General features: G+C 47.9%; 1 protein-coding gene across 1 annotated transcript in view; it reads left to right on the plus strand.

Annotated features, from left to right (window-relative positions):
• Positions 1-7,068, plus strand: part of FSIP1 (fibrous sheath interacting protein 1) — an 855,458-nt gene extending 848,390 nt beyond the window's left edge. The window contains exon 11 of the mRNA XM_069638397.1: positions 1,430-7,068. Within this exon, the coding sequence (XP_069494498.1) occupies positions 1,430-1,464 (35 nt within the window). The 3' untranslated portion in view covers positions 1,465-7,068. The remainder of the gene's footprint in view (positions 1-1,429) is intronic.
• The last annotated feature ends 20,479 nt before the right edge of the window (positions 7,069-27,547 follow it).

Consider the following 27,547-nt stretch of genomic DNA (forward strand, 5'->3'; position numbering starts at 1 on the left):
TGGTAGTTGTGGGAAGGGTCCTGTTAGGTGCTCTGCTGATGTTGTTGTCCACAGTGTCCCACACTGGATAGGTAAGCAGTGCCATGTGGAGGTGTCCCGCGGTGCTCTGTGCAGTATGTTGATGGTAGGTAAGCAGTGCCAGGGTGGTGGGTGTCCCTCGGTGCTCTGTGCAGTATGTTGATGGTAGTTGTGGGAAGGGTCCTGTTAGGTCCTCTGCTGATGATGTTGCCCCCAGTGGCACACACTGGATAGGTAAGCAGTGCCAGGGTGGTGGTGTCCCTCAGTGCTCTGTGCAGTATGCTGATGGTAGGTAAGCAGTGTCAGGGTGGGGGTGACCCTCGGTGCTCTGTGCAGTATGTTGATGGTAGGTAAGCAGTGCCAGGGTGGGGGTGACCCTCGGTGCTCTGTGCAGTATGTTGATGGTAGTTGTGGGAAGGGTCCTGCTTGGTCCTCTGCTGATGTTGCCCACAGTGGCCCCACACTGGATAGGTTAGCAGCGCCAGGATGGGGGTGACCCCCTTGCGTTGTGCAGTATGTTGATGGTAGGTAAGCAGTGCCAGGGTGGGGGTGACCCTTGGTGCTCTGTGCAGTACGTTGATAGTAGTTGTGGGAAGGGTCCTGTTAGGTCCTCTGCTGATGTTGTTGTCCACAGTGTCCCACACTGGGTAGGTAAGCAGTGCCATGTGGAGGTGTCCCTCGGTGCTCTGTGCAGTATGTTGATGGTAGTTGTGGGAAGGGTCCTGTTAGGTCCTCTGCTGATGTTGTTGTCTAGAGTGTCCCACACTGGGTAGGTAAGCGGTGCCAGGGTGGGAGTGACCCTCGGTGCTCTGTGCAGTATGTTGATGGTAGTTGTGGGAAGGGTCTTGATAGGTCCTCTGCTGATGTTGCCCACAGTGGCACACACTGGATAGATAAGCAGTGCCATGTGGAGGTGTCCCTCGGTGCTCTGTGCAGTATGTTAATGGTAGTTGTGGGAAGGGTCCTGCTATACCCTTTGTTCATGATGTTGCCCACAGTGGCCCACACTGGCTAGGTAAGCAGTGCCAGGGTGGGGGTGTCCCTCAGTGCTCTGTGCAGTATGTCGATGGTAGTTGTGGGAAGGGTCCTGCTAGGTCCTCTGCTGGTGATGTTGCCCACAGTGGCACACACTGGCCAGGTAAGCAGTGCCATGTGGAAGTGTCCCTCAGTGCTCTGTGCAGTATGTTGAGGGTAGTTGTGGGAAGGGTCTTGATAGGTCCTCTGCTGATGTTGCCCACAGTGGCACACACTGGATAGATAAGCAGTGCAGGGTGGGGGTGTCCCTCGGTGCTCTGTCTAGTATGTTGATGGTAGTTGTGGGAAGGGTCTTGCTGCTTGATGTCAATGATGGCTTTCTTTGCTGTTACCCTTCAGTACTTAGCGATATTTTAATCAGTGACTTCTTTTTCAGGTGTCCTGCAAGTTGAAGATCTGACAAGCGACTAATCCTCTGCCTGGAGCCATGCGTTTTTCTAACTGTTGCATTCTCTCCACCACCTCTGTGTACTGTCACCTTACACAGTTAAATGCAAAAGACGATATTTGTACCTGCTGTTGAAATGTAAGTTTTACGCACTCCTAACAACATCCTTACGGGGCGCTACAGCGGCTGTAACCATGCCCCTGCCGTGGACACCTGCACGCCTAGTCGGCGCCACAGCAGCTCCAAATCCACACTTGAAACTGCAGTCTTAAAAGGCACTGAAGCTACTCCATGTGCCCTCTTACAAGGCCCTTCCGGGGCTCAGAGTGTATTCTTTCTATGAAAGATGTGTTTTAGCCAATCAGGTGACTCAGAAAGCAGGCGTTATTGGCCACCTCCCGAACCATCTGGGAGCCTTCAAGCACCTCACGTGTTTTCCACTAAATCTTTGCCTTGTTGTGGCTTCCTTGTGGCTCATCCCTTGTGCGACTCCTCAGCTAGGGTTGCTCCATAATGGCTGTTATAGAAATAGAAAAGGGGCTCCTGCATTTCTGACAGTGCACACTTTTTATTTTTAGGGCAGCCATCTTTTTTTTTCGTTACTGACTGAAATTTGTTTGTCATCTGAACACGTTTTCATTCTTCGCAAGAACCACTTTTAACCAATATAATCCGGCACCCAGGCATTTTCCTCAGGTACTTATAGCCTTATAGCCCACCCTAATATGCCTGTATCCCGGTGCCTGGGTCTTTAACGTCTGGTCTGCCCCACTATGAGGGGCTTTAAGGCTAAACAATTAAAGTGCAGCACCTCCTGAATAAACTCTTACAAGACACTGCTCCTTCTGTAGGTGCATAAATACAACTAAACGGGCAGCTCTCACTGCCCTGTCAACAATTCACTGCACATGCTGTAGATACATTCTTACAAGGCAATGGACAGCTCTCACTGCCCTGTCACAAGGCACAGTGGAAGTGCTCACTGCCCTGTCACAAGGCAATGGGCAGCTCTCACTGCCCTGCCACAAGGCACAGTGGAAGCGCTCACTGCCCTGTCACAAGGCAATGGGCAGCTCTCACTGCCCTGTCACAAGGCAATGGGCAGCTCTCACTGCCCTCTCACAAGGCAATGGGCAGCTCTCACTGCCCTGTCAACAAGTCACTGCACATGCTGTAGGTACATTCTTACAAGGCAATGGACAGCTCTCACTGCCCAGTCACAAGGCAGGGTGGAAGCGCTCACTGCCCTGTCACAAGGCAATGGGCAGCTCTCACTGCCCTGTCACAAGGCAATGGGCAGCTCTCACTGCCCTGTCACAAGACACAGTGGAAGCGCTCACTGCCCTGTCACAAGGCCATGGGCAGCTCTCACTGCCCTGTCACAAGGCACAGTGGAAGCGCTCACTGCCCTGTCACAAGGCAATGGGCAGCTCTCACTGCCCTGTCACAAGGCAATGGGCAGCTCTCACTACCCTGTCACAAGGCACAGTGGAAGCGCTCACTGCCCTGTCACAAGGCAATTGGCAGCTCTCACTGCCCTGTCACAAGGCACAGTGGAAGTGCTCACTGCCCTGTCACAAGGCAATGGGCAGCTCTCACTGCCCTGTCACAAGGCACAGTGGAAGCGCTCACTGCCCTGTCACAAGGCAATGGGCAGCTCTCACTGCCCTGTCACAAGGCAATGGGCAGCTCTCACTGCCCTGTCACAAGGCACAGTGGAAGCGCTCACTGCCCTGTTACAAGGCAATGGGCAGCTCTCACTGCCCTGTCACAAGGCACTGCACATGATGTAGGTACACGCGTACAAGGTACTGCAGTAACGCTCAGTGCCCTGTTACATGGCACTGCAACAACCCCAAATGTCCTGTAACAAGGCACTGCAACAGCTCTCATTGTCCTCTTGCAGGGCACTGTAGCAGCTCTGAGTGTTGTTACAAGGCACAATGGCAGCTCTCAATGCCCTATCACAATTCACTGCAACAGTTCTCAATGCCCCATCACATGGCATCGCAACAGCTCTCAATGCCCTGCCACATGACACTGCCTCTGCTTTAGGTACAGGCATACAAAGCACTGCAACAGCTCTCGACGTCCTGCTAAAAGGCACTGTGGTAGCTCTCAATGCCCTCTTTCGAGGCACTGCGCCTACTTTGGTTATACCCTAAGTAAGCACGGCAGGGGCTTTTTGTACAGTGCTGCACTTCATGCACGTGTATATGTCACTGCATTGTGTGTGCAATAAACCATCACAGGGCACAGTAGCAGCAGAGGAATCCACCCCTGCAAAGTGCAGTGGACTCCAGGCTCACGCGACACATTAAAGCCACCACTGCACAGCATCCGACAACCCCGGGGTACACTCCGGCACATATGTCTCAGAAGCAGCTCTTCTAGAACACACAGTGCTGCCATGCAGTTACATGGGGCATCGCACCTGCTCGCAGAGGACCCTGCTAGCTGTACAGTATAAAAGCATTGGAGGAATAAATGCATTTGCAGAGCCATGCCGTGGCCTCCTGAGAGGCAGAGCGGAAGTTCTGAAACAGCCATGCCGTGGCCTCCTGAGAGGCAGACCGGAAGTCCTGAACCAGAGCCATTCTGTGGCCTCCTGAGAGGCAGAGCGGAAGTCCTGAAACAGAGCCATGCCGTGGCCTCCTGAGAGGCAGACCGGAAGGCCTAAAGCAGCCATGCCGTCGCCTCCCGAGAGCCAGAGCGGAAGTCCTGAAACAGCCATGCCGTGGCCTCCTGAGAGGCAGAGGGGAAGTTCTAAAACAGAGCCATGCCGTGGCCTCCCGAGAGGCAGAGCGGAAGTCCTGAAATAGAGCCATGCCGTGACCTCCTGAGAGGCATACCGGAAGTCCTAAAACAGAGCCATGTCGTGGCCTCCTGAGAGGCAGACCGGAAGGCCTAAAACAGAACCATGCCGTGACCTTCCATGAGCCAGACCGGAAGCCCCGAAACAGAGCCCAATGCCGTGGCCTCCTGAGAGGCATAGCGAAAGTCCTGAAACAGAGCCATGCCGTGGCCTCCTGAGAGGCAGACCAGAAGGCCTAAAACAGAACCATGCCGTGACCTTCTGTGAGCCAGACAGGAAGCCCTGAAACAGAGCCATGCCGTGGCCTCCCGAGAGGCAGACCGGAAGTCCTGAACCAGAGCTATTCTGTGGCCTCCTGAGAGGCAGACCGGAAATTCCGAAACAGAGCCATGCCGTGGCCTCCCAAGAGGCATACCGGAAGTCCTAAAACAGAACCATGCCATGACCTCCTTAGAAGCAGACCAGAAGTCCTGAAACAGCCATTCCGTGGCCTCCTGAGAGGCCGAGGGGAAGTCCTAAAACAGAGCCAATCCGTGGCCTCCCGAGAGGCAGAGTGGAAGTCCTGAAAGAGAACCATGCCATGACCTCCTGAGAGGCATACCGGAAGTCCTAAAACAGAGCCATGCCGTGAGCCAGACCGGAAGCCCCGAAACAGCCATGCCGTGGCCTCCTGAGAGGCAGAGCGAAAGTCCTGAAACAGAGCCATGTCGTGGCCTCCTGAGAGGCAGACCATAAGTCCTGAAACAGAGCCATGCCGTGGCCTCCTGAGAGGCAGACCAGAAGGCCTAAAACAGAGCCATGCCGTGACCTTCCGTGAGCCAGACAGGAAGCCGTGAAACAGAGCCATGCCGTGGCCTTCTGAGAGGCAGACCGGAAGTCCTGAACCAGAGCCATTATGTGGCCTCCTGAGAGGCAGACCGGAAATTCCGAAAAAGAGCCATACCGTGGCCTCCCAAGCGGCATACCGGAAGTCCTAAAACAGAACCATGCCATGACCTCCTGAGAAGCAGACCAGAAGTCCTGAAACGGAGTCATGCTGTGGCCTCCTGAGAGGCAGAGCGGAAGTCCTGAAACAGAGCCATGCCGTGGCCTCCTGAGAGGCAGACCGGAAGTCCTGAAACAGCCATGCCATGGCCTCCCGAGAGCCAGAGCGGAAGTCCTGAAACAGCCATGCCGGGGCCTCCTGAGAGTCAGAGGGGAAGTCCTAAAACAGAGCCATGCCGTGGCCTCCCGAGAGGCAGAGCGGAAGTCCTGAAACAGAGCCATGCCATGACCTCCCGAGAGGCAGAGCGGAGGTCCTAAAACAACCATGGCGTGACCTCCTGAGAAGCAGACCGGAAGTCCTGAAACAGAGCCATGCCGTGGCCTCCTGAGAGGCAGAGCGGAAGTCCTGAAACAGCCATGCCGTTGGCCTCCCGAGAGGCAGAGCGGAAGTCCTGAAACAGAACCATGGCGTGACGTCCTGAGAAGCAGACCGGAAGTCCTGAAACAGTGCCATGCCGTGGCCTCCTGAGAGGCAGAGCGGAAGTCCTGAAACAGAGCCATGCCGTGGCCCCCTGGGAGGCAGAGCGGAAGTCCTGAAACAGAGCCATGCCGTGGCCTCCTGAGAGGCAGACCAGAAGTCCTGAAACAGAGCCATGCCGTGGCCTCCCTGGAGCCAGAGCGGAAGTCCTAAAACAGAGCCATGCCGTGGCCTCCCGAGAGCCAGACCGTAAGTCCTGAAACAGAGCCATGCCGTGGCCTCCCGAGAGGCAGAGCGGAAGTCCTGAAACAGAGCCTTGCCGTGGCCTCCTGAGAGGCAGAGCGGAAGTCCTGAAACAGAGCCTTGCCGTGGCCTCCTGAGAGGCAGACCATAAGTCCTGAAACATAGCCATGCTGTGGCCTCCCGAGAGGCAGAGCGAAAGTCCTGAAACAGAGCCATGCCGTGGCCTACCGAGAGGCAGACCGGAAGTCCTTAAACAGAGCTATGCAGTGGCCTCGTACCGCAAGTCCTGAAACAGAGACACAGAACCAGAAAATGGAGGACGACCGGGAAAATGCACAACACAGAAACTGGGTCTACACTAAAGCAGTCCCTATTGTCTTCAGCCTCCAAAAGATTACAAAGAACCATATACATATAAACTTTTTTTTAATTTTAAACCAAAACAAAATGAAAAAACATATTTTTATTGCATATATAGCATATAGAAACCGAAACTAAGTAAAAAAACACCCTCACATCAGTTATAAGAACAAGATGAAAAACGCACCAAAAAAATAGTAACTAATATGAAACAGTCCATGAACACAGCACTCAATGTTTGTTGCAACACTTGTCTGGGTCACATAGAGAGGCAGCCGGGCATGCGCACGTGCCTGTCCATATGAAGGCTCCAGCTGCTCTGGACTTTCATGGGAAGGGCGGGGGGAGGGGGGGGTAAACATGTTTCGCCTTCACAAAGGACTTCAGATCTTGCAGTGTATAAGGAGATTGGCAGACACTGTTTTTCTCTTGCCATTCTTGCCCACTGGCAGTCTTCCAGAAACACCCAGTTGCCAACGTCTGCACTTATTGGGTACATTCAGCAGGGCGCTTTTGAAGGAAGCACGGTTCCCTTTCCCAGCCTGCACCGTCTCCAGTTCACTCTAGCGCCTGTTATCCATCACGTGGTGCTGCTTTTGTCTCGACCCAACTTCAGTGTTGTGTGTTTAGTTTGAGGTTTTTACCATGAAAGCGTGAAAGACTATTCACAATCTTTACAATTATTTCATGTCTTGAATGTGTTTTTAATTGCACACAAATTAAACCAATACTTTCTGGCTTGTGAAATACATTAGCTTTTATTATTTTAAATATTCTAATTCAAACATTCTTTACTAATGTATATCTAACTAGACTAGCAGTTCCACATGAATTACATTTACAGTATAATTTGCTAAATTAGACCCCCCCCTCCGGCCTTAAGCATGTGTGTGTGAGGGTATGAATGGGCGGGGGCTGGGGGGCGTACCATCCATCGTGATAGCATAATGGCTGTAAGGAAGCGCCTCGCAGGGCTGTGTCCCGGATCCGCTCAGGCGCTTTTCTTGCAAGGCAGACTGGCTTTAAATGATGGGATGCACCTTGGCGATGAGGGCACCTTGGTGTTTAGGGTGCCGCCGTGTTCCTACAGTGGGTATGTGGTGGCCGGAATCCGGTGCAGCGGCAGCGCCTGTGCATTAAGCGCCCGTGGTGGCCCCGCCTGAGGAAAGGGCCTTTAAGAGTCTGCAATCATTGGATGCTGTTTCCTAGTCCATCCTAGTTTAGATGTTGCTGAGAAGCGGAACCTCTACTGGGAAAGACAGTCCGCTCGACCGAGGGTTGGCTCCGTGTCCCAGTGTCCCTGTGTTTTCAACAGAGTCTAACCCAGAAGTTTGACCTTTGATCATGTTAATGTTAATGTTAAAGGTCATTTGTACCGCGCACTATCACCACTGGAGTGGTCCGCTGGCGCTCTGGCGGCTCTGAAAGAGGGAGGGGTGGGTTAGTGGGTGGAGGCTGGAAAAGTTCAAGAGAGCAGTGATGTGCTGTTGGCAGCCTCAGCCCGGTGGTTCCGTCGGCTGGGCCTCGGGTGTATGCGGCCGGTAGTCGTCGTGTGCTGATGTGCGAGTCTGTGTGTGTTTTGTTGTGTTGTTGCAGTGTAGTGAAGTTCTTGCGGTTTGCCGCGCTAGAGGTTTGTGGTTGTGTTTGATTTGGAGTTTGAGAGGTGTATGCAGAGAAGGAAATTGTTAGTGGTATTGGTTAGTTGGTATCTCTATCCTGGATTGAGCCAGTTGGGCTCGTGTAATCTTACACGACGGAATGCTTGTACGCCCTGTGCCTCAGGAGGTATGTGCCCGTTTTTGCATTCGAGGCCGTTTGAGGATTTAGCTGTCCCCTCTGCCCGCTCCCTTAATAACTTTGCATGCTCCTCACCCCCCCACATGATTAGCGCAGCTGCTAGTATCCATACTTCGATTGTGGGGTGATTGGTGGTATCTCGTCCGTTCCACAGCCCTGTGGTACCCAGTGGTGGCTGTACGGGCGGTGGGGGATGGTAAGGGTTGGCTGGAGTTGTTGCCTCCGTCTCCCTGGGTCTCGCGGGTGGACCCTTGTGTCCAGCGTCAGCCCTACTGGTGCTTGGAGTACTTCTGTCGTTCTATGGGTTTGTCAGTGTCCTTTTTTGAGTCGTTTGTTTTATTGTTGTTTCGGTTTTAGTCTCTGGTGTTGAAGAGGTAGGTTTTTAGTAGTTTTCTGAATTTAAGGTGATCTTTGGTGTTCCTTATTACTTTTGGGGTGTTGTTCCAGGTTTTCACGGCTAAGTGGTAGAAAGCAGTGGCTCCGAGTTTCTTCTTGATGTAAGGTTTTTGTTCCAGTCGGATTTCGTTGGTTGATCTGAGCGGTCTCGTTGGCTTGTAGATTGTTATTTTTTTTTGTAGGAATTCTGCTCCTTGTCCGCTGATTGCCCTGTGCGTTATGCACATTGTTTTGAAGATGATACGCTGTTTTACTGGGAGCCAGTGTAGTGTTTTTAGGGCCGGGGTGATGTGGTCTCTTCTGGATAGTTTGAGGAGTAGTCTGGCTGCTGTGTTTTGGATCTGTTGTAATTTCTTCAGTAGGTATTCCGGTATACCGAGGTAGAGGCTGTTTGCATAGTCGATACTTGACATGATGAGGCCGACGATGGTGAGTGTTTTGTGTGTGAAGGAGAGGAAAGGTAGTATTTTTCTTGCCGTGTGGAGGAGGAAGAAGCATTTCTTGACTGTTGCGTTTATTTGCGGTTCTAAGGTTAGGGTGTTGTCCATCAGGACTCCCAGATTTTTTACTACCTTAGATGGTGACGGTGCAGATCCCATTTCCGTTGGCCACGGGATGGCGGTTTCCTTCTCTTGGTCTTTGAATATGATCATGATTTCGGTTTTTCCTGGGTTGATTTTCAGGTTGTTGGCATTCATCCAGTTGAAGACTTCTTTTAGACAGTCGGTTAAGTTTGAATGATCGGCTTGGGTGTCTTCGATCTTGTAGATGATTTGAGTGTCGTCTGCGTAGTTGTAGCATTTGATGTTGTGTTTCTTGAAGATTCTGATTACTGGGGTTTGGTAGATGTTGAAGTACAGTGGTGATAGTGAGGATCCTTGTGGTACTCCACAGTCATTGACTCGTGGGGTGGATTTGAAGGGTTTGATCCAGACGGTTTCAGTTCTGTCTGCTAGGAATGATTTAGTCCAGCGTAGCGCTGTGTCTGTTATGCCTATGTCTTCTAGTCTTTTGGTTAGGGTGTCATGGCTAACTGTGTCGAAGGCTGCGGAGAGGTCGAGCAGGATAAGGGCAGATGTTGTGTTGGAGTCTGCGTTTGTTTTTAGGTCATCCCAGATGGATAGTAGAGCTGTTTCTGTACCTCTTGTGGGTCTGAAGCCGACTTGAGCTTGGTCTAGCAGGTGGTGTTCTTCAACATATTCTTGGGTTAGTTTGTATACGTAGGTTTCGAGGAGTTTGGCCGGGTAGGGGATGTTGGAGATTGGTCTGTAGTTGGAGAGGTCATCTACGTCCCCGCTTGTGTTTTTCCGAAGTGGTTTGATGTAAGCCGATTTGAAGATCCTTGGTACTGTTCCTGTTGCCAGTGATAGATTTAGAAGGTTTCTGAAGTATTCTGCTGGTGTTCCTTGTCTGAGGATTGATTTGTAGATGTCCGGGGGGCAGTGATCCATCGGTGAGCCCGCTTTCTTGCTGTGTTTTATCAGCATTGCGAATGCCTCTGCTGATATTTCTGGGTAGTTATTGAGTTTGTGCAGCGGTTCTGATTTAGGTTCGTTTGGTTGTAAGTCGCTGCTGATTGGTCTCTGTTGGATGGTTTGTCGGATGTCATTGATTTTCTTTTTGAAGTGGTCTGCAAGGTTGTTGCATAGTTTCTCCGAGGGGGTCGGGGTGTTGTCACAGCCTGGTGGGTTTCTCATTTCTTTAATGATACGGAACATTTCTTTTTGTGTGTTGGTGGCATTTGTGATTCTGTCATCATAATGCCTTCTCTTTGCCTTTTGAATTTCCTTTTTGTATGCGCGAATTTGCTTCTGGAACATTGTTTTTATGTTTGGGTTGTAATCTTTCCTCCATTCCATTTCCATCTTTTTGTTTTCTTTTTTCATGGTGCTTAGTAGTGGGGTAAACCATTTTGCCATTGCTCTCTTTTTTGATGGTGTGAATGCTTTTTCTGGGGCCATCTTGTCGATTTGTATCCTCAATCCATTTGTGTAGTATCTCAGCTTTCCGTCTAGGTCAGCTAGGTCTAGTTCTGTTGTTGAGGGCTTGGTTAACTCCAGTTGTTCGAATAGGTTGCCTTTTTTGACGTCTTTCCAGTTTCTTTTTGTGGTGGCTGTGAGTTTGGGAGGTTGGATGTAGACTTGAGTAGGCAGAGTGATTACGAATGGGATGATGAGATGGTCACTCCACAGTATTTGTATCGGCGGTGCCATGGTGATGAGTTTTTCCTCTGCGAATATTGCGTCCAAGATGTGTCCTGCCGAGTGAGTTGCCCCTTTTACTAGTTGTCGTAGTTTTATGGTGGCGAGTTGTTCAATCAGTGAGTTTTGGGAACTGGCATGACTGTCTTCGAACCAGATGTTGAAGTCCCCCAGTAGGATTAGGTGTTCGTGGTTGATGGCTATGTTGGTTATGGCTTCTATGAAGTTGTCAACGAAGGATGCATCATAAGTTGGGGGTCTGTACACCAGGATGAATGTGACGTTGGTTTTTGGGTTAGCTGTAAGGTGTATGATCATGGACTCGCAGTTGGGGATGTTGAGTGGTTTGTCTGTTCTTATTTTCAGCTGTTCTTTAAATGCTATTGCGATGCCTCCTCCTTTTTTGTTTTTCCTGTTTGTTTGAAGGCATTTAAAGTTTGCTGGAAGGCAGCTTTGGAGTGTGATTTTGTAGTTGTCGTCCAGCCAAGTTTCTGTGATGAAGAGGATGTCGATGCCGTTGTCGTCGAGTAGATCGAAGATCTCTGTGGAGTGTTTTGACATGGATCTTGCATTTATTAGATTGCAGTGGAGTTTAGAGGTGTAACTTGGTTTGCCTTGTTTTGTTAGGGTCGTTTTCTGATCTTGTTTAGGAGCAGTTTTCAGGTTGTCAGCGTTCTCGAGTAGTTCATCTAGGTTTAGTCTAGGGCTTTGGTTTTCATCTGGTTCATCTTCCAGGGGACATGGTTGTGGGTTGGGGGTTCTTCTTGCTTTGGTGATGTATGGTGTTATTGCTTCAGTTGTGTGCTTGTTGTATCTGGTGGGGTTTGTCCTTCTTCGTGATGTTGGTAGGTTGTTCAGTGTAGTTGGTTTTGGCGTCACGTTGGTTCGATCTGGTGAGTAGGTCTCAGCGAGGTATGGAGTTAGGTAAAGGGATTTGTCTCTTCTTTCCGCGTTGGTCCGATCTTTGAACCTGTCTGTGGGGGTGTGTTCTGTTGTTGCGGTTCTTAGTTGAAGTTTCGGGGTGTTTGTTCTTTCTTCTCTTCTTTCCCTCTGGGTGGGTCGTTTGTGCGGCATTGTACGATTCTGAGTTGTTTTTAGTCTAGTTGTTGTCTTGGTCGGGGTGTAAGGGTGGAGTTGGGGGTTGTATAGTTATAAAGTTGGGTTCTAGCAGTGGCTCTCTTTAGTCTCCGTCTCCCTTAGCGACAGTGCAGTTTGGGCACGGTGGCCCTGCTGGGTTTGAGACGCCTGTGTAGTGGGAGAGAGGTCTGTCAAAGCAGTCTGGAGAACTGACACTGCAGTTTGGGTACGGTGGCCCTGCTATCAATGGAGTTTGGGGAACAGACAATGCAATTTGGACACGACGGCCCCGCTAAGTTTGAGACACCTGTATAGTGGGAGAGAGGCCTATCAGTGCAGTTTGGAGAACAGACAATGCAATATGGGCACGCGGCCCTGCTAAGTTTGAGACACCTGTATAGTGGGAGGGAGGCCCATCAGTGTAGTTTGGAGAACAGACAATGCAATCCATCATGGCTGTGGATAGAAGATGTAGAGTCCCATCCGCATACACTACATGAAAACCAATGAGTATCCAATCAAAAAAGCTGATCCTTAAACAAGTCCGGCTGGACTTCTCCAAGGGGGAATAGGACCATGATCTTACTAGGCCCAGTGACATGAGACCGTGCAAGTGCAGGGGAGAGGAAAGGGGGAGAAGTGCAAAGGGAGGGGGAGAAGTGCAAGGGGAGGGGGAGAAGTGCTGGACATAGGATCAACAAACAAAGACAAAGCGAGAAAAAGGAAGTGTGGCCAGCTGGTGGCAGTGCAAGGGTTAAGTGCAGGCAGCAGGCGTTTGGGAAGTGCAGGTAGGGGGACTGTAGGGAAACCGATACAGCCCCAAGTGCAGGGTTGCCAGGCTGCGGTGCAAGTGTGCAACAGGGTGAGCAGGGACCCAGGCCCTTGGTTCAGAGGGTGGCCAGGTGACCAGTGCACTAACAGACAGGAGATCAGCAGGGAAGAGGAAGAGAGAAGGCAGAAGCAAAGAGGAAGGTCTTGAGCTGCTTCTGGAACCAGAAATGGATCTGCTCCATTTTCAGAAAGGCAGGCAGGCTGTTCCAGAGGGAGGCACCGGCCAAAGAGAGAGATCTGCCGCCAACTCGTTGCTAGGAGAAGTGACTGACCCTGGGGGAGTTGGAGGTGGAAGAGTGAAGAGCTCCAGAAGGAAGATACTTCTGAAGACAAAGCTGGAGGTGTTTTGGTCCCTGCCCCAGAAGGCCTTGTGGACAATGCACAGTGATGCACAGTAATGCACAATGATGCACAGTGATGCTGCAACCACCAAAGTGCAGACCCAGAAATGCAGGCTCATATTTTTGTTACTGAAATATGCCTTATTTGGCAATACTTTTAGTGTTGGGGGAGGGGCAAGCGAATAGCCATTGGCCCTTGAAGAACAAACTTAAAAGCAAATGGCAGTTGCACGGAAGAAAAGGCATAAAGTACATGTGGGTGAAGAAGCAGACGGTCCCATTGGCAGGATTCAGGGGCCTGGGAGGCACAGGTGCAGAGGCAAAATAATGTACACCAGCAGTCTGCAGACTTTGGCTCTCCAGATGTGTTGGACTACAAGTCCCTTCAGGCTTAGCCTGCATAGTCAATGTTGAGGGTAATGGGTGTTACAGCCCAACACATCTGGAGAGCCAAAGGTTGCAGACTTTGACAAGTTGGAGCTTATTTTGCAGAAAGCTTTGTGGTCCACATGTCAAATGCCAACGATGTCCCATTTCTGCCATTTCAGCCTCGTCTTCCTAGAAGATGCCATGTTACTTCCCCCTGAATCTAGACTCGGAAGCCTCTGGCTCAGTGTCTCTCTGGGGCAATGTGCTCAGCAGGTACAAGGCCTATTCAGAGCTAGACGACTTTGATCCCCTCCTTGTAGTTACTTCCAGAGCCCTGGGGAAGTCTGAGAGAAGGGCCTGTTTTATTGGGAAGGAAGTCCATGGCCTTTGCTGCTTCAAGCTCCAGCTCCTTTGTCGTGAGCTCCCTGGCTCTGTCAGCTCTTGCTTCTCGTGTTCCAGCTTGTCTATCTTCTCTGGATCCTCGCGTTCAAGGTGCACCGGATGCAGGTTCTTCTGAGCCATTTCCTTGGTCTGCTACTGCTGGGACACTTGCTGCCTCTTGTCTCCCAGCTGCGCCTGCTGTAGCCTGAAGCACTCTTCTGTAGCGGGGTTGAGGGAAAGGAAGAGGTACAGGCCTTTCACTACTTTCTGCTCATTAAGTCCTCCTGCCAGTACACACACCTCTGAGCATCAGCTTTAGGGAGATTTACTGTATGCCCCTCTGGTTCCCTCAAGCTCACCTGACTCCCCAAGTGGTAGCCCAGGCCTAACAGGAAAGAGGTGGCCTGGGGGGCTTCACAGGCACAGTGCACATGTTTTGTTATGACTAAATAAGAAACCTTGGGTTTGGAAATAAAGTGCTTTCCATGGGTCCTTAAAATGATGCCAACTGTGTTGATGTTTCAGGAAAAAGATTGTGCCTTAAACATTTTAAAGGGGTAGTTTGGTCAGAAACGTTACTGTCCTAATGGATCGGGAATGTATTTCAGAGCGTACATCGATCGTTATTAAATACATTTCCAATGCAGCTTCCTTGAGTTTTTCTCACTTTAAAACATGCGAAAATCACGGATCGGGTCCCGCCATCTTGTGCCATTCTTATCTGTTGATCTATTGCCCTAAGTTAAAGAGCCCTCGCGGCACTGATTCGGTTCGCCTGCCCCTAACGCTGACATCCCTAGACGCTCAGGATGAGCTCCACCTATTTCAATGACGTTGGTGGGCAGCGTAGCCAAACGTACCCTGTCATCACCAACGTCATAACGTTATCTAACGCAGAACCAGGAACCTAAACACAAACATCCAAAAAAAAACACAAAATCTTTGTTTCTTTTTACAAAACTGATAGAAACATTTTATTTTGAAGAAAATAGCAATAGTCGGGAGTGAAAAAAGTAGTTTTCATTTTGACACAACGAAAATAGCAAAGTCCCGTAAAACCTTGTTCACTTTTTCAAACAGATTTTATAGCCAGCGAATTCATATCGTTCTCATTTTTGGTGTAACTGTGAACGGTGATCTTCTAATGCTGAATCTGATCATTGATCAATTAATCCAAGTCTTTCCATTCTTCACAGAAAGTTTTGGTCCATGACCGGCGAGTGATCTATGCACATGGCGCTCCATTACAGAGAAGAAATTAGTGCTTTAAAATTGAAATAATTGCAACCCTTTCACATCCACATGTTTCTAGAACCTGTATGCTGCCATGTTGCTCCTTGTTACTGCAACCGCGAAAGGACAGATTGTTGTCTGGTGATCATCCCAGATGATAGTTATAATATATTTATTGTTGATGATTATTGTCCAAATACTGTTGAAGAAGCCGTCAGCCGCTAGACTAAACCCATGACAGGCACACATCGGGATCAGATAACGATGTAAAATCGAGAATGCAAAAACATATTTCAGTACCCACTTTATAATTGAATATACACAGTACATTCTTATGTTGGCTATACATTTAAGTTACAATTAACACACGTAATGTCTATTCTCTGCGTCAAATTGAACATTCATCCATCACAACGTTCATCATGTAGCACACAGCACACTTTCCATCCACACTTCAATAAATATTATTTAAAATGTTGCTTACATTTATGATAATTACGACCCAGGCGGTAAGTTACCGCCTGGGTCGTACCCTTACCACCATGGTGTAAACTATGTTTACACCATGGTGGATGGCGGATTTACCGCCCCATTCCAAGGTGAGTGGGGCGGTAAATCCCCATTTCCCATTTTACCCTTCCCCATTCCCATTTTTGCCCCATAGGGCATAATGGGGATGGGGAAGGCGCTAATTACGCCACCGTAAATTACGGTGGCGTAATTAGCACCATGGTCCCTTAGCGCCATGGATTTTAACGCCTGCAAAAAGCAGGCGTTAATATCACCATGGCGCTAACGGACCTTGTAATCAGGCGTTAAGGGTCGGCGCCGTTTACAGCGCCGTTAACCCCTTAAGGCCTGATTCGTAATGAGGCCCATTGTGTTTTGAGATTCCATTCTTCCGATGTGATGGAGGACCAACCGCTTCGAAAGACAGTTTTCTGAAATAGAAACTTAACTTTCCAGTGTAAGTTTTCAATATAGTGAATATTATCATTTCCTTGTAGATTATCAACACATTTGGTCCTTCAAATTCTTAGTGCGGTGGATTCAAGGACACATAACAGTGGGACCCTTCATCTAGCGTTCACAGCGGGCCCGAGTAAGTTTTGTTTTTGGTAACACATGCCAAATAAATGTACAATATTAGTGGCGATCAGTGTACTGAAAAACATCTAAATATTTCAAGTAAACCACTTATGATAATATTTACTTCCATTTTAACAGTATCAACACGCCTGTTCCCACTACCTGAGGCGCGGTGCACACAGGCACAAATTTCCCTATTCGTCAGTAGATACCTGCCCCCAACTCTTTGCTTGGAGAAGCGTTGCCCAGCAGAATGTTTGAGCGAGAGGATTGGAGGTATCATGAAGATGAGTAGTGTGTGAAAGAGAGCTGCAGGTTGTGTGTTCACATGCCCAGACAGCCTTGTGGATGATGCAAAGGGTCTTGAATTTGATCCTTGAAGCAACCACGAAGGCGTCAGAGTTTGTCCGGCAGAATGGCTGGGGCCGGAAGGGATAATAGTGAGGGAGAGAGAGGGGTGCCGGGATCATGGAAGAGTGTACAGGCATGAACAGTGCATTCCAGGCGTATGTTGAAGTCAACAAGGAGGAGTCTGGAGGCAGAAGTCACAGGAGAGGGTGTGAAGTCATCCTATTCAGAAAGGAAGATGGGCACGGAGCCAGGGGGGGTGCACATAGTGGCAAGGGTGAGAGAGAGAGAGTCGGAGAGACACCCATCCTGCAGACAAGACTTTCAAAGGAGCAATAGAGCTTAGTGAGTATGAGAGAGGTAGGGACCAACTCAGGGGAGATCAGGGCTACTCCACCACCAGATCAGCTGGTCCGAGGCTTGGAGAGGATCTTGAAGACATCATTGAGGAGAGAGTCAAAAGCAGTGACAGAGCTGGCACTGAACCATGTCTCGTTGAGAGCGAGGACATCGAGATCAAAGTGTTCAAGAAGTAGGCAGATGTCAGTAGAGGCTTACTAGCTTCTGTGTACATCTATTCCCACAATCATATTGATTACTGCATTGATGCAGGCGCGTCTGGTTGTCATCCACATGTGGGTCTCCAAAGTAAGATGTAAATGTGCCAAGGCCACAGGCGCGTGTCCATAAAGCACATTGGCAATACATATTCCTTCAACTGTTGTTTAAATGCTGTACACAGGTGTTTCTCGGCGCGACAAGACAAGGGGAAGACAAAGGGGAACAGAATAAATGATCTTAAGAGGCCTTGTGTTATTCAGATCATGCAAGCGCAAGGGGGATGGAGAGAAGTGCCAGGGGGATGGAAGGGGAGAGTGCAATAAACAAGCACGGATAAGTGCCGCCTGGGTGGCCAGCTCTAAGTAACTGCAAGTAGGCAGGGGACTTTTGGGATTGCAGATGCAGTCCATAGTGCGCCGTAGGACCGGAGGCAGTGCAGGGGGCTACCGGTCATGGGAGAGCCTGGTCCCCATAAGTTGTGGAACCGCTAGTTCTATGGGGCATTCATTCTATACAGTAAATACATAACACAATACGCAGACACTTGTTTTGTGTTGTCAATAAAAAGGCTGTTGCTTTTTATTGAACATAATACTACTAAAAACATAACTTAGTATTATGGGTATTCCCCAACAACGGGTGTGCAGTGTTTTCTTAGTTCTGTACTTTTGGGCACTTAGGCCAGGAAATGGAAGTTGCCCTTCTTTGCTCACAGGGTGTCCCCATCATGAGATCCCAGGTCTGTGTGTTTGGGACCTGTAAATTGGCTGGTGAGCACTCCTGTGCCTGCTGGCAGCTTCCTTCCAGGCCCATGCCGCCTTCCTGTTCTTCTTTTCTATGACTTTCAGACGACAGTTGTCCTGTGCTTGCACAAATGTACCTTTTCCAGGGGTGGGTGGTATCCGGAAAAACAAGAAGCTGGGTCTGCGAACGCAGAGTACAGATACACTTAGGTCAGAGTGTTCTTTCTGCTGGTCTGCTCCTTCAGCTCTGCCTATACAGGGAAAATATGCCCTCGGGCCATGCCAGCATATTGTTACTGGCCCCCGCCCCAAATGGCGAGCCGGTGCGGACAGCAACTTTGCACCTATGTGCGTGGCTTCCTGCTGTAAAAGCAAAAAGAAAATATCGAGGCTGTGTACCCCAAAAGGAAATACACCAACACAGGCTTACAAAGATACACAGATCTTTATTGTACAGCTGAACAGTTTTCAAAGGACAAAGCAACAGATAGCTATCAGGCCCTCAGTACAACACAGCGAATACCAGCCCTGTTCGGTGTGTGAAGTGAGTGGGACTGTACATCAGAATGTTTGTGCTTTTTATACAATTTGTAACATGATGTCCAGCCCATTTGCAGGTTAACCATTTCTCGGGCTAGGGGTTCATGCCGAGTTTGTTCCTAATTTATGCATCTATACATTTATGGATTATCCTTAATACATACTCCAGTAGGTTACAATAGCAACAGTGTGTCTTTGGATTCTACATTAAGCCTTCGTACATATTCTTATACAATGTAGTCGAACAAGAGTGCACATTTAGCATTCGAACAGTATTGTGCTTAATATATGTTCATGGATTAGTATCGTTGGCACAAGTAATCCTCTATCCACAGGTCAACGAAGGACAAGGTCTCAGTACATGACCCTAACATTTGGCATGTGGGCAGTTTACGCATTAACTCGTGTACAGAGGTCAAGATGGCCATGTTACAAGCAGAACAACACTGTCCACCATCTTAGAACACAGGGTGACTTTGGAGTGAGAATCAAAATGGCAGATGAACCTAAAATGGCGGCTTAATCAATCTAAGGTCAGAACCTTGCAATGCATATTTCTTCGCAGAGCGACTGGGCTTAGGCCAATATATACAATAAAGGAGGCACGATATGATATCCCGTTCGACAAACCCTCCTTTTGGCCTAAGCCAAGCGCTAAACTACTTCTAGTCACTTTACAAATAACTCCACGTCTCAACGTCCATACACCCTGAATCACTATCGGAGATTTCAATTGCCATAAGATCAGTTACTAGGATTTCTTTCAGCACTTATTCATTGGAGTTCTTGTCTGGGGCATATACCTTACGTCCTAATGTACCCATCGCCTGTGCGCAACATCGTCCTAACATCGAACACATACCAGGAAGACATTGTATACACCAGCAAAGAAACAGCATAATTCCTAAAATGATCAGCAAGACCGAAAGTAGCTTCCAACCCCAAGATCGCAAGAAGTCCCAGAACCAAGCACTAAGATCCCAGTTTCCCTCAGGAACATGCACTTCTGAACTTAGGATATGCAGATTCTGTATTGCCTTGAAGATAGTTGGGGAGGAATCTGGCACAAAAACACAGCAAGCGGACCCCACTAATTTACATCCCCTCCACGTTCAGCCAGGATGACATCTAATGCCATCCGGTTCTGAAGTGCTACTAACCTTATTGCTTTCTGTTCTAGAGTCATATTATAGAGTATGTCAGTGGTCCGGTTGATGGTCCTCTCCAGTACTCTCGCTAGTCTCCTGATATCTTCAGAATTCATTATTTGTCCCCAAAATGGCACAAAGGATTTAGCTACATCGCCCAGAATTTGTGCTGAAGTGTCACCATTCTCGTCCCGCCGTGGACGAGCCTTTGAAACTTCTACAGTACTGGCTATGAATACCCCGGGTAACAGAATCCCTAAATAACAAGTTCCCTGCTAATCCCTGGGTAACCATGGAAATGCTACATTACAGCAAACAAAGTTGACAGGTTGGCCTACATACAAAAGTCTGTCCTCACTAGTCAAATTTGCAACATTGGCCCAACCTTTTAAATCACCCATTGACTGAGTACCATTCCTTTGTATGCAGAACGAAACTGAATCAGGGCTATGGTTGACAGTGTAAGAAGGAGGCGTGGCGTCCTTATTGCCTATAGGAGCCATTTTGAAAGAGATCAAAGATTGAAAAGGATGGGACAGTATATCAGAAGGCCTAATAGAAGCAACGTTAGGCTTACTCCTATTTGCAAAGAGCAAGCATCCCAAGGGAGTCAGAACACGTTTTGCAAACTGATTCAAATGAGTCCCATCAAAGTTCTCTGAGATGCTATCGTTCCAGCAACCAAAGAATAGTGCTCTAAGAGAAGCATAACATGCAGTTGTCAAAGGTAGAGGATGAATATACCAACCTAGCCCCTTATCCCCATGTTGCAGTAAATGTGAACAGACCCAACAATTAGATTTGTTAAAGATGGCATGTGTAGCATTCATAATGAGTAATAGTGTATTATTATGATATCTCTGTCTGTGCTGAGAGTCTCTAGGAGATAGAGTGGGCAGATGCACGAAAGAAGTAGAAACAGTAGGTACATTTTCAGTCGGCAACAAATTCTCAAGCGGATGTACTTCTTCTAGATACCAGAAACCTAAAACAATGACTATTATAAAACCAATTAACATTATCACAATACAGCAGTATGTTTTTGGGGCCCACGTAACGGATTATCCATTTTCACAGCTGGTCACACGTTCACTTATTAGTCATGTACGAGCAGGAGCGGTTGCAGGCATTGTAATCTTCAAACGAAAGCACCAGTGTTATTAGCTGGCGACCTCCAGGCCGAGTGTCTTCTTAGTCCTTCCACAAACCCTAGCCAACAGAATCCCCTTACGAACAATTGATCCGGCCAAAAAGGCAAGCCCTTGATGACTTTTTCTTCTCTGAGCGCACAGCCGAACCGTGCAGTAGGTGTATTTCCTCAAACGCAGATCTTACCTTGTGATCCCTGGTACTGAGTGATCTGAGAACAATGTGTCGTCACTTCCCACTGGAGTGGTGAATGAACGGAAGCAAGGTCAGAGGCACAATTGGGGATCGCTTCCGGAAACAAAATGATTGGAGAGTGTGGAGATGAAATGGCTGTTTCCCCAGACCTCACAGGATCGGGGAGAGTCTCCGATGCACTCTTGATGTTAATTACTGCTTTGGAATTGTTGGTTGCAGTACTGATGAGGGGTTCTGCTTCTTCTGTATCGTATGGCACTGGGTGTGGAATCTTCTTGGTGTGCGACGCATGAATCCAATTCTTCCGGCCTGCCACCCGCACCGCAGTCTGTGTGACCAGCAGGACTTGGAAGGGGCCCCGCCAACGAGGTGCGAGGCAAGAAGATCGCTTAAAGGATTTTACGAGAATCGATTCCCCAAGTTGTATGCTGTGACTGGGACGCTCGTATCGTACAGGTAAAGCCTCTTGCACCTGGTGATAAATCAAATACAAGTTTTTAGTCAACTGGCTACAGTAATCTGAAAGAAGTACATTTTCAACATCTCGCAAAGAACGACACTTGGGAATATTCCAAATATTAGCAGGCCTCCCCATAACCACCTCAAAGGGAGAGAGCCCAGTCTTAGTTTGAGGGGTTGTTCGCATTGATAACAACACGATCGGTAAGGCGTCCGGCCATTTTAGTTTGGTGCCGGCACACGTCTTAGCGAGCTTGTTTTTGATGATGCCGTTGTGTCTTTCCACTAGTCCAGCACTCTGAGCGTGCCTAGCCGAATGGAACGATTTATCGATCTGCAATCCCGCACATATCTGCAGAATTACAGCAGCGATAAAATGTGGACCATTGTCCGACCAGATGACTCTTGGTAACCCGAATCTCGGGAAGTATTTCCTTTAACATAGTCTTTGCAGTAGTTATGGCTGTAGCGTCTTTGACAGGAAAAGCCTCAACCCATTTGCTAAAAGCACAGATGATGACTAACACATACTTTAGATTATTGCAACGTTCCATCTCAATAAAATCAAATGTATAACCTCAAAGGGGACAGAAGGTGGGCCAAAACTACCCCTAGGAGTTGATGTGCCCTTTCCCACATTATGCTGCAAACAAATCATACATTCCTGAACAAAGCGTTCAGCTACTTTAGAGATTTTGTCATTTACCCATACTTTTTCCAACATTTTTGTGATTTTACGAGCATATATGTGAGTGGGACCATGAGTCATAACAACCATCATCATAATGTACACGTCGGGAAGCAGCCACTTCCCTTCAACTCTGTCCACCCAACACCCATCGTCATCAAGTTTCCCCAAGCCCTCAGCCCATTTCTTAGAATCTTCTAACGTGGCATCGGCTTGGATATCCCTTACGGAATCAATACCCTCATCGATAGTACAGGGATTTGTGGCCTCCCTTGAAGTACACATGTTTGAAGAGAGATCAGTGGCAGTCTGTTTGGCTATCTGATCAGCAAAAGCGTTCCCTTTTCCTACATCATCTACAAGCTTCCGATGCGCTGCGCATTTTATGATAGCTAGCTGAGTAGGGAGTGCAAGCGCTTTGAGTAGCCTTACTATCAAGGTACCATGCTGGATTTTTGTACCATGTGAAGTCAAGAACCCTCTTTCTGACCAAAGTCTCCTAAAGTTGTGAACCACCCCAAAGGCATACTGACTGTAGGTGTATATATTCACGGTAAGCCCTTCGGAAAGTTCACAAGCTCGGGTCAATGCAATAAACTCTGCGGCCTGCGTGGAGTTATGCGTGATTCTCTTGGTTTCCATGACCATGCTCAATGTAGTGATTGCATAAGCAGCTGTGGATGTACCATCCGGGAGTTTGAAACAGGAGCCATCGCAAAACAGCTCCCCTTGTGGATTGTTCAAAGGAGTATCATTCAGATCAATTCTACCCTCTGTCTCTTGTTTCGGTAGTGTAAAGGCAGTCATGTGACTCTTCGTCACTGCAAGCAGTACCTTGCGGGAAAGTTAAGAGTTCAGCTGGATTAAGAACACAACACCTCTTAATTTTTATGTGTGGTGCAAACAAGATCAATTCATATCTCGTTAACCGTGCGGAAGTGAGGTGTTGCGTTTAAGTTCTGTTCAGTAGAACATCCACAGAGTGAGGTACCATTAGGGTTAAAGCATTGTCTAGGACCATTCCCTCACTCTGCTTTACAGACGCAGCAGCGACAGCTTGCAAACATCTTGGCAAAGCGCATGCTACAGGATCAAGGGCGGAAGAAAAGTAGCCACACGGCCTATTCTTCCCTCCATGTTCCTGCGTTAATACAGCCAAAGCACATCCATCACATTCATGCACAAACAACACAAAGGCCTTTTCATAATTTGGTGTGCCCCAAACCGGTGCCGCGCATGATGCAGTCTTGAGCAAATCAAATGCACGCTGGTGCTCCATGTTCCACGGCAATGGCGAAGAAATGCCCTTCTTCGTCTGAGCCAACATCGGCTTAATCACTAGTGAAAAGTTGGGGATCCACTGCCTACAGTAAGAAGCCATTCCTATCCAGGCTCTAACTTCCTTCTGTGTATTTGGGACAGACATGCTAGAAATTAGTTTTATCCGTTCAGGCGTCAACCTTCTTCCCTCCTTTGACAGGAGATAGCCTAAATAGGTGACCTCCAGTCAACAATATTGACATTTTTTAAGCGAAGCTTTATGTCCATGTTTAGCCAGCTGAATAAGTAACAACACAGTGCCCTCCTTACAAGCGCTCTCTGAGTCAGCAGCTAAAAGCAAGTCATCAACATACTGAAGCAGTGTACAAGTAGAGGGCAACTCAAGGGTGTCGAGCTGCTCTTTCAAAGCCCTACTATAGATGCTAGGACTTTCCGTGTAACCTTGAGGTGCACAGGTGAAGGTAAACGAGCGTCCCCCCCAAGGTGAACGCGAACAGGTATCTACTGTCCTTATGTAGTCCTTATGTATAGGAATACTAAAGAAAGCGTTCTTTAGATCCACAACACTAAAGTAAGTAGCTGAAGCCGGGATCATAGTTAATATCATCGTCACATCAGGCACAATTGGAAATTGTGGAGCGACGATCTTATTGATGGCACACAAATCAGTTATGAAACGAAAAGGAATTGCATTATCGCCTTTTTTGTACACGGGCAAAATCGGACTATTGCACAAACTTCTTGTAATTTCCTCAATCACCCCTCGATGCACAAAATCGGAAACAATGCATTTCAAAGCTTGCTCACCATCAACCGAGATCTCATACTGTGGAATTCATGGCAGCTTTATTCCATGTTTCAAGACAATTCTAACAGGTTCAGTTTGTAAAACACCAACATCATTATCATCAATAGCTCATGAACACTCCAGAACCTCACTAAATTCCGGCGGCAAAGGTCTGGTCAAGAATTGAGAGACAGAAAGTTGCTGTTGTGAAATTGTCAAACGCACTCCATCAGAAGAACAATGAATTACCAAATTTAATTCCTTCAACAGATTCAACCCAAACAAATTCTCTCCACAATTTGAAGTCAAAAGGAATGGACAATGGTCCGTAAAAGGACCCAAAGAAATAGGTACCAGCGAAGAAACCGGACCGACAACTGGTGTGCCAGAAAACCCTACAGAAACGTTAGTTTGCCCTGACAGTGGAATGTTTGGAACCCGAGAATGATCAATGGAACACTTCTGTGCCCCTGTATCTATCAAGAATAGATGTTTCCTATTTCCCGCTATCATTTCAACTTAGGGACCTTTCTGATTAACAGGAATAGGCATTGGTTCCAAACCCTGCTTCGGGCAATCCTAGCGGAACAGAATGTTGTCAAAAGGAAGTTCTTCAGAGAAGTAAGCGGCAGAAGGATGATCAAAAATGTTTCTTGTATCCACACCTGATGCCTGATTGTCCTGTGAAAAAGGTTGCTGTGAATCCTGTGAAAACTGACCTCTACCAGGGCCCCCTAAACCCAGGCGACCTCTGGATCATCTACCCATATTCCCAAATGTGTTATTTGACCTCTGTCGGAGGATCGGGCATTGTGCACGCCAATTACCCTCTTGTCTACAATAAGCACACTGGTTAATGTTTACAGGTCCCAAGGGCGCATTACCCTGTGGAACATACTGACCTCTAAATTGTGAATTACCCCCTCTAGGGCGTCTAACAATTTTCTGTAATAGTACTTTTTGTCTTCAAATCACCTTTCCTCTTTTTGACTCTTTCCTTTTCATGATTGACACGATTCTCGTAGTACTGAGCCAGTTGCATTACTTCTGATTGAGATTTCGCTTGCCAAGTGCTCTCGGAGGATATTCATTTGTGACTGGATGTCAGGCAGCAATCCACACACAAATTTGTCTACGAATAATCTTTTCCCAGACTCTGTGCCTATGTCTTGTCCACTGAAATCTGAAAATACCTGTTCGAACCGATTAAAGAACTCGGTAGCACCCTCAGACTTCCCTTGGACACAGGCAGTAAGCTTGTCCCAAATAATTCTCTTTTCGGGAATTATAGTTTTCAGTTTTGCAACTATTCTGTCAGGTAAAGTTAGTATCACCTGAGGCGGTCTTTCGCCAGCTGGCCTTTCTCCATCGAGTCTAACTATGTTAGTCCATGTATCTCCTAGCCCTGGTACATCGTCTATAGTTCTGACTTGTTTCCACAGATCAACAGGCAGAAGTACAGGAAATAACAGATCAATATCACTTAGAGTGAATACTGATGATTGCAAAACAGACTCTATTTCTTTGTAGAACCCTGTCGGATTCTTCCTAATGTCGGGAATAGATTGTCTAATGGTGTTCACTTCCTGACTCGAGAACGGGACGTGGACGAACTGTGACACATAGTGTGCAGGAATTTCATAGGCCTGGGCAGCCGTTCCGACATCCGCTGGAACCTTGACTTTTGGGACAAGTGTCGGAGGAACCTCTCTCATAGGCAACTGAGAAGTAGGCAACTCCGAACACTTAGTAAGTAACAGAGCCAAATCGAGCGCTAAAGCAGCCAAAGAAGTATCAAACAAAAAAGCTCTCTTGTAAATACTCAATAACTCTGCGGGACAACAAATCTTTCTTTTTACTCAGTCATCCTGTAGGTATTCTACCATTACCTGCATCACTTTCCTCTGCATTTCTGGCGCATACTGACTATACGTGTCATATACTTCAATGGGAGTTATTGTCATGTCTGAGATCCACCTAATTGCGTCTTTCGTGCAAATTCGTGTCTCCTCAGTTATTGATTTACGACAAGGAAGGAACCGTTTCTGTACAAACATAACGTCCAAACTATCTCCATCTTCATCTTAATTCCGTAACCTTTCCAACTCCTTTCTATACTCAAGTACCCTCTCAGCATGCTCTTGCACTTTCTCCGCAGTGTCTCTAGAGAACGCTAAAGTGTTCAGATCCCTCAACCCTTTTGGGAGATCTGTATCGTTTAACCTGTCCCACATTACACACAAATGAATCCCTAATCCCTCAATAAAAACGTTTTTCTCAGGAAAATTGTCCATATTAGAGAGTGTGGCAAAAACATTAGCTTGATCACCCTTCTCCATGCAATGCCTATCCCACGCAGGTAACTCACGTTTCTTCTCTGGAGATACAGTATTACGAGTGACAACCCTCGATCCTGCTCCCGATCTACTACAAGTGGTGTAGAACCACTTGGAAGAGGGAGAGTAGGCACATTTTGAACCCCTGGGAACGGAGGTGCTATTACGGGTACAGCAGGCAAAGGTGGAGGTGCAGGTGGAGGAGCAGCGACTGGAGGAAGAGGAACAGCAGGAGGAACGATAGGAAGAGGAGGAGCAGGAGGAGGAATAACAGCAGGAAGAGGCAAACCAGCAGGAAGAGGAACATACGGAGGTGGCGCAGTGGCACCAGGCCTTCGTTCATTTAACAATTTATCAATAAGTTTGTCAGAAACACGAAAGTCTTTAGAAGGATAGATTTTCTGGATGCCAAGTGAGAAAGCCCTATCCGTATTCCTAGCTGAGTCATACTGTTTATTCTGGTCATAACAACGCTTTTTCGGCGTTCGTTTTATGACGGCGCGCATGTTTTTCCCTTCTCTTAAGCTACTGTAAAGTTTCTTTCTTCCAATTCTGTAATACATCAAATGCTTCAGGTCTAGCCTTTTTCTTCAATAATATAGATTCTAAGTACTCAATATGAGGGATTTCAAAACTACCATTAGTAGGCCACTGAAGTTCAGAAGCATGTCTAGTTTGTCTGTGCCAAATATCATTAAACACTATACTACCAATGCCGTGCTTACAGTACATAGTACATGCCGGCGACCCCTCCATTGGCGCCGGTCAGCCAAATTCCAAAGATTTCTGTCCTTGCGGAATAATGCCCTGAAGCAGGCAGACAATTTCCAAGGCATATCAGAATAGTGGTGTTACCTGGTCAATAATTGAACTCGCGAGTGCAATACGCCAAAACAAATTATCAGGATACTTAAGAATTGGGTCACGACTCACCTGATCAATCCTAAGGAGGTCCGATCGGATTTCAAAATTTTCTAACAAACAAAGGACCCTCATGTGTCGTGATTTCGGCAAATCTGCCCGCCTCGATATGTGGACCCTCGTCAAGATGCCGACTCGGACCGCATGCTCACCGTCCAGGGATCGGGCCATGCAGCGCTGCTGAGGTGTCGCTTCTCATTCAGGAAAGGGGCCCCCTTTACACAGTCTGATCCCGGTCTGATAGCCGCGTCAACCTTCAACGAGCTGGCATCAATCTTGAGGGTCCCTATTCGGGCGCCATCTGTAAAAGCAAAAAGAAAATATCGAGGCTGAGTACCCCAAAAGGAAATACACC

This window comes from Ambystoma mexicanum, chromosome 14 (assembly GCF_040938575.1).
Source record: "Ambystoma mexicanum isolate Mex_15411 chromosome 14, UKY_AmexF1_1, whole genome shotgun sequence".
Taxonomy (NCBI): Eukaryota; Metazoa; Chordata; class Amphibia; order Caudata; family Ambystomatidae; genus Ambystoma; species Ambystoma mexicanum.